This window comes from Netta rufina, assembly GCF_964035555.1.
Source record: "Netta rufina genome assembly, chromosome: 2".
Classification (NCBI taxonomy): domain Eukaryota; kingdom Metazoa; phylum Chordata; class Aves; order Anseriformes; family Anatidae; genus Netta; species Netta rufina.
In genome coordinates, this window is record NC_140124.1 from 119,063,034 (window position 1) to 119,070,935 (window position 7,902).

The 7,902-nt window shown below is 42.6% G+C and overlaps 1 protein-coding gene across 1 annotated transcript; it reads right to left on the reverse strand.

Annotated features, from left to right (window-relative positions):
• Positions 1-583: 583 nt before the first annotated feature.
• On the reverse strand, positions 584-2,373 carry RPS20 (ribosomal protein S20). The gene is made up of 4 exons (XM_084306624.1): positions 2,213-2,373; positions 1,888-1,987; positions 1,075-1,148; positions 584-809 (listed from the first exon to the last, which is right to left on the reverse strand). Exons 1-4 carry the CDS (start codon positions 2,213-2,215, stop codon positions 627-629), a joined length of 360 nt encoding a protein of 119 aa, XP_084162750.1. The 5' UTR covers positions 2,216-2,373; the 3' UTR covers positions 584-626.
• Between the last annotated feature and the right edge of the window lie 5,529 nt (positions 2,374-7,902).

A 7,902-nucleotide genomic window follows, 5' to 3' on the forward strand; every position in this document is an offset into this window, starting at 1 on the left:
AATGTAAAATGTAAACTGTAGTTTGTTAATATTCAACCTATGAAAAATCTAAACCTCAAAAAAAATAAGAGTTTCACGGCTTCATCTTGACTGTGGTTCTATGAACAAGTCTAGAAAGAACTTGCTAAATTCAACATAATCACCACAAATGATTTTTTTTTTTTTTAACAGCCCCAACTATTGAACTGTGAAAAGTGTGGGGGAAAAAGTGCTGCTTTAGTTCAGCCTTTCATAGCAAAAACAAAAAAATTTTAAAAAATCAAAACTCTGTAGTTTACCTAGGCATCAGTTTTAATGCTATTGTTTGTCTGTGATTTCAGCCAAAATTAAATTACTGAAAAATGTTTTTTTTTTTTTCCATAAAGGATTCAAGTGCTGTGCGTGTTCACATAGTCACCAAACTCTAAAGAAACTGTGATGCCTCAGTTTCATCCTCCTCATGTTGCAACTGATGGATTCATCAAGGACCAACAAAATGCAGTTCTGCTCCAAAGCACACTGATTTTGATTTCTGCTGCCTTTCTTCACGAAAATCAGAGGACTACCAAGGACTCTGGGCACAAGCATAAAAACGCACCGCCAATAAAATTTGTAAGTCGGCTTTATTCAAAGTAGATGACCATCTTTTAGGCATCGGCAATAGTGACTTCGACTTCTACACCCGGTTCGATGCTGATGGAAGTGATCTGCTTCACGATCTCGGAAGGGCTGTGCAAGTCGATGAGCCGCTTGTGGATGCGCATCTGGAAACGGTCCCAGGTCTTCGAACCCTCCCCACAAGGTGTCTTCCTGGTGGTGATGCGCAGAGTCTGCAGCGAGACCACAAACACGGGGTATCAGGCTGAGGCACACGGAAGCCCCTTTCCCTTTTCAGCATTTATGGCACTACTACACAGCTGTCCCCAGTGTCAAAGCACCTTGTCAAGTCACACTATATCGCCCTCAGTTTAGTAGTACTGCTTTTCATCATAACTTTTTCTCTAAAATTTGTTGTCAGTGCTCATTTACAGAAAAAAAAAAGTGCTCATTTACAGAAAAAAAAAGTGATTTTCCCCATCTTGGAGGTTTCCTCACCTTGGTGGGCATGCGAACAGGTCCTTTCACCTTGAGGTTTTTCTCCTTAGCACCTCTGATCAAGTCGGCACAGACTGAAAAATACAAAAAAAAAAAAAAAAGAGTTTCAGGCTTGGGTGGTTGTGTTCTTTTTGTTAGTTTTAAGTGAAGATTTAGAAAAGATACGTTGGCTCGGAATAGCGTATAGAGTGATCACTGCGATTCACGTCTAGGAGTTCTCTTCATAGCCAACTGCGTGGAAGCGGGAGGCTGACCCCGGGTTCACAGAACCACGCTGGAACAGCAGCCAGCAGCTCTCACTGCACACATCCAGCTAGATTTAAGCTGTCAGCAGACCAAAGAGCCGGCAACAAACATTGATTCTGCAATATATTTACAGCATACTGGCAAAGTCAGTTCCTAAACACGACAAAATAATTCCTGGTTGAATGTTGAACTTGTACCTGACTGCTTAACAATGAGAATGACAGAATATCAACCAGGAAACCCGTGCATTTTGGCTCTTACTTTCCACCAGCAAGATCTGAAATCCCCACAAGAATTGCGGGACATTACATTATAACTACAGGCGCTCTTACATTAACACCAAGGACGTGGATTTTCAGTACAATGCAAAAACCCTAAAACTAGTTTCAATTAAAAAATAGATTAGATCCTTGCAACTAACCTTGTTAGCTGCAGGCAGGTACAAACAGGCGGATGCTAAGATCCAATTCCAACTAGTTTCGATACGCTCCATTTTGCGATATCTCGTATATATCAGTTGTTACTTAAAAAGCTAGCCCGGATAAGTCAGAAAAAGGCCTCGCTCACCCTTCTCGAGTGACTTCACGTTGCGACTCGTCAGCGTGATCCGGATGCGATGGATGGCCACCTCCTGCTCCACGGGTGCCTTGCCGGTGTCCTTAAACGCCTAAAAGGTCAAAGGGCGTCAGCATCAAACCCTACGGCCCGCACCACCCACCGCCCAGACACTGAACCCCAAAACGAACACCTTTAGGATCTCATATCCCTAGCAACTGAGGAGACCGAGTTTAAGAAAAAAAAAGAGGCTGAAAACCAGGCGCCGGCCACGCGGCGCGGTGCGGGGAGGGCAGCGCCGTGCCCCCGCCGGGCTCCGTCCCCGTCCCCGCCTCACCATGGCGGCAGCGGGGCCTTCCTGGCCGACTTATTCCCGGGCGGGGGCGGTGCGGGGCCCAGCGAACAGCGGTGAGCCAGGAGGAGGCAGCGGAGCGGCGGCGAGAGGAAGGCCCGGCCGCGGGGCCGCGCTTATATAGCGGGCGGGGCGCCGGCGTGCAGGGCTGCACCGCCTCCATCCGGGAGCTGCGGGACCTTTCACCCCGCTGCCGCGCCCGGAACCGGCGGGGAGCCCTGTGGTGGTGGTGCTGTGGGATGGGGATGGGTCCTGGGGTGCTCAATGGGGTGTCAGCGCGGCCCCCCCCGCCTCTGCTGCCCCCCGGGAGGAGAGGCAGATGAAGCTTTGAGGGGGGGTTAAGCAAAAATATTGCTTTCATTCCTCCCCCCCCCCCGCGACCAGGAGCTTAATTAATTCTGTTTGTTGAACTCCCTTCCTTCAGGTTCTGCTCCAGAGGGATGTTTTCCTGATGGGAGGACTCGTTGGTGTGGCCTGGACGTCGATAAGCGCCAGCTGCAAAGCTGCTTGCTCGAAGTGTACCCATCCTGCATGTGTTGCTACTTACCTGATGGAGAAACGGCTATCATAACTTAGGAAACAATGGGTGATAGTAAGATCATTGCAATCAGCGCTTAAAAACAGCATATCAATCCTATTTGTGGGCATTTTGTCCAGTAATAACAGACGTGGGTAACGTTAGCAAAACTACCGCCACCTTTGGAAGCTTAGTAATTACTGCATCTGTTCAAAAAAAGCCTGCGTGGTGTTTTAATCTGAATTTCGTTTCAGCTATCACACTGCTATTTATATATATATATATATATATACATATATATATATATATATATATATATATATATATATTTCCCTGATCAAATACTTCATGGTTCTTCAAATGGTCCTTCCATTTCCCATGAGATGCATAACTTTTATATGCCACTTACCGCATCGCTCAGTTCTGGATTTGTTTTGCAGTGGGGTCACGTGTACTTGCTCTTTGTAGTCCCTCATTTGCTAATGCATTGTTTCTGAATTTGATGGCGTGTTCTGATAAAGCAGCTTCAATAAACATGAATACAGAAGTAGTCATCCTGTTACAACTTCCCTTGCCAATTGCAATCCGTACTTGGAAAATCTGTTTGGTGATAGTCCTGCTTCTCTGGCCTCTTCCTCCCTGCAGTGAAAGCAGCTTTTGTTTCTGGTAGTTTGTTTTCTGATCTGATTAACAATTACATTAACAACTTTGAACTCAATTATCCATAAGGAATCCATGTTTACGCTGTTATCAGCTGTTCCAACTACTTCCTGAGGAAGTTTTCCATTATAGAAGTGTTTTATATTCATCATTCTTAAATACATAACCTCACATCGATCATGCTAAAGCACTTGATTTTTCCAGTAATCCAGATGATTCCAAATCACCTGTCTTACTACACTATTTACTTAGAGCTTTTTGAATATTATTAGTAGACTTTATTTCCAATAAAATGTTAAGTAGCTTGGTGTCAAGAACTAATTCCAGTGGGATTCAATTAGAAAGACACCTGAGCAATTCCTCACTGATGACACACACCTGTAACCTTAAATTTTATTTACTTACATTGAATTACATGTGCACAACTAAGCCAGTTCCCAGGTGCTACATTGAATAAGCCTATGTACAAATTTGTTAGATCAACACTGTTCCTATTGTCTACCAAACATAAGCCCTAATGGTAAGAGAAATAAAGTCAAAAGGTGTGTTTCATATATTTGATCTGTGTTATTTAAGTGTTGTAATTTATTTTTTGTTCCTCTACCAAGGATTCAGTTGTTCTTTTATTTTTTTTCCCCTTGGGATTAATGCAAGGTTGACAGTAAACTTCTGATTTTGTTCCTTTCTTATGTTTTTCTAATATTGGCGCCACCTCAGCCTTCTGTGAGATTTTTTTTTTTTTTTTTTCTGAGCTTCCCCAGATTTCTCAAAGCTTATGGAAAATCCACATTAACAGCACACAAGTCTCCTTTGCCAGCTCTTAAAATTCTTGGATGCAAGCTATCTGGAGCTGCTGATTTAAAAAATGCCTTACTTCAATTCCTGTGTTTAAGGCTTTCCTTAGTTATTATTAGAATTTTCTGATACTAATACATTGTTTTTTTTGCCAGAAATCCAGAACAGAAATTTATCTAAACTTTCTGCTTTCTCTGAAATATATATATATTTTTAATTACTCCTTCCTGCTTTTCACATGGGTAAATATCCATTGTCAATGTAACGTAGCTTACCTTCTGAATATTCTACAGCTTTTAGCATGTAATTCCTATTTTGTTTTATGCCTGTTTTCCCTTTGGTTACATATTTGTTTTAATACAGGTTTCTCTCCCAGCCAGTGCCCACTTCAGTTTAGCTATGAAATTCTGAGTTAGTACATGTAATAAATAGTTAGTACATGTAATAAAAAAGGTGCTTTCCTTATATCACATAACTAAGAAGGTAAAAGATTAAGAAGCAAGCCTTCCTTTTAACATGACCAAAAACCCTGTAGCAGAAGCTATTTAATACCTAATTTCATGATTTGTCAATCAGAATATTTTCCCATGTCCATTCACAACTTTTTTTTTTTTTTTAATACATAGATCACTGTTCTTTCCTTTGACCAGCTTGTCCTTCAGAAATAGCCTGAGAGTGATCTGAATATTTTGTTATCCAGCTGTTTTCCACCAGGTTATAGTAAAAACAATTTGATGCAATTTATGCTTCCAAATTAATTACTCAGTTTATCCTGTTAATTAACTATGCATGTGTTGGGAGTTAGGTTCTTGTAATCATTTGTGGTTCTTTGCTTAATTTTAGCTTGAACATCTTTACTTTCTGATAAATGAATGCTTGTTGGATTCTTTATCTATTTATTGCCATTGAATTTAATCTTGCTAAGTTTTGCCTGGGAAGACTTTTTCCCCCTGTGACTGAGGCTAACATCCAAATTATCCTAAAAATATTCCGATACTCTACAAATCTAAATCCATTAAGTCTATTGTCAGTCTAACCTTCTGTCCTCCTTTGCTTGTGTGACAAAAGACATCTCTGAGATCTCCTAGGTTCCTCCTAGCGCTGGGGTGGTCATAAATCACAGCAGATTCTGGTTTCAGCCTACCTATGTGACTGAAGGACTAACTGAATGAGCGTGTGCCTGCTGGCACTTAGCGTCTTCTGAAGTACTACAGTAACCAGTCCCGAAGTCAAGGCTTGTGAATGGTTTGGACAGGGCTCACAGTAGCCTCCTTAGACTTGCTTTGTCACTTTTGATAGTGATTATTCAATGCTGGCATCTCACTGGAATTGGGACCAGGGTTATACCAGGTTAAGCCTGTAGCTCTTTGCTTTAACGTATTGCCGAAATACGTTCCTCTTTACTTTGAAAATTACTTCCTTCTCCAAGTTCTTTGAACACTGAGATTTTATTTGAACTTCTGGTCATAAAATACCTGTGAAGCAGGATCGTAGTCAAGGCTTCTCAGGAAATCATCAGTAGGCAGTGGAGTATTTAAACCAGTCAGCAGCATTCCAATAAAAACTATTTTCAAGCATTTTCGGAAAGGCTTCAGCGTTTGCTTGGTCTTAATTGCAAGTATCTGCAGATCCTCTTTTATTGACTTGAAGTTATTCAGATGTCTCATATCTCAGAAATCTCCAAGTTCTTTGCTCATCCCTTAGATAGAACCTGTTAATATCCTTCTGTAGATTCTGAATATTTGTATTTACTCAGTACAGTACAACAGAAACGGCAGTACTAGAATCTTGCAAAGTGCTAACAAGCACCTACAAATTTCCTCAATATCCTGCTGTGCCAAATTCCCCAAATTCTAGTCCCACGTACACATTCACACACCTCCCAGCCTCTGGTCATGAGTGTGGTTTACTCCCCACTGTGGGGAGTGCGGGTCCCCCTGTTCCTAAATGCTAGCTGGAGATGTGGGCACATGTTCTCATGTAGCCACCCCACGTGCTGCCAAAAATGTACCCCGGGTTCCCACCTGCTCCCCAGAGAGTGGGGTCCCGGCTGGTGGCTGAGGGTCCCCTTGTGGGTGGCAGCTGCTTGCCGAGTGCGGTGGGGAGGACAGCTCTTTTCAGGCTAACTCGTTTCCTCAAAAGGCTCTCGTTGTTTAATCTGGGTGATCATTGCATTAAGCAAGCTTTGTTAATGTTAGATTCCTCTTGGCATTATCAGGTTTTGGGCAAACACCCTCAGAGGACAGTCAGGTTTGGGCATTCAGCTCACACGCACCATTTACACTCACATTCCTCCCGTGGCATCTGTCGGTATCGAGGCCACGCTACCAAGGGGGGGCGTGCAATTCCTGTGCAGAAAACCCCTACGTCAGCCCTGTAAAAGCAGACCTTGTGGGCACAGAAACAAAATGGTATTTCTACAACCAGTTTCCACTTTAGAAATCGCCTGGGAAGACTTCACGTGTGGAAAGGCGAACCAAGTACAAAAACATATTCCAAACTACTTCTCCAGTCCAGTTTTTGCCACTTCAGGCTGTACCACCAGGTGCTGTTTGTCACAATGGGTGATTTACCTGGGGAAAAAAAAAATAGTTCAAGAAGATGCAATAGCTTACAGCATGTGTTGAAAAGCTGCATCCATTTCCCAATATCCACGTGGCTGTCTGAGCACAGCAACTGGAAGCAGCTTCCAGGCCAAGTGTTGGCTGCTACACTCACCTCACTGGCTTCTCAGAGCATCGAGGGATCAGCAGCACGCACCGGTTGTACAAACTCTCACAACACGTTTTGGGCTAACACAGGCTTTAGGAGCTGTCTTCCTCTCCAAGGTCTGGCTCCTGCGAAGGCTTTGTGGCGAGCTACCAGCAGCAGGGTGTTTGCAAGGTCGGGTGTCTGTCCTTAGGAAGAAAAGGTTGATACATGTACTGCAGCAGTAATTACATTTAGCAATACATGCAGTACGTATATCCTGTTCATGATGCCTACTGTTTTAGAGCCCTGTTATGAAATTACTGATCACACTTTTTTTTTTCTCTGAAAGACCATTTTAATTTAATCTAATTCTTTAGTGAGACGGAGTAGAAGGGAATAGTTTCACAGTGCTTGTGCTGCCTCTGTCATGGAGCAGGGATAATTTCAGGAATGATTCGGACCTCACACTGCCTTATGACTGATGAGCTAGCCTCTTGACATAGAATGCATCACTTTTTTTTTTACTTTTTTTTTTTTTTTTTTTTTTCTGAAGTTTTTATTCATCCCTCCAAGGTTAATTTCCTCCTTGCGATATTCCTGAATCACCCATTTTTCAGATGATGAATGTTTGCAAGCACTGGAAAAATTTCAGAAAATGCTTTCTACAGATGAAGAGGGGATATAAAGCAAGGAGGGAATCGGCATCATGATTGCCCACGACTATTAGAGAAGGAGAGTGGTTGCATCTCACGGTTTTATTTAGATTACATCCCAGCATCAGACTGACTTCTGTGTGGCTTGTGAAGAGCTGTCCTTCCCAACCCTACCATCTGTAAAGGAAAAACTAAAGCCAAATTCAGTAATGTGTCTCCTGTTGTGACCTGACCCTGTGTGAACTAGTGAAGTATAATTACTCAAAAACCGACAGGAATAACGTAAAACTTAGAACCTGGAACTAAATGAGATACCTTTGGTGTTAAAGATGTGCTTTAGCAACAGGAATTAATAGCTG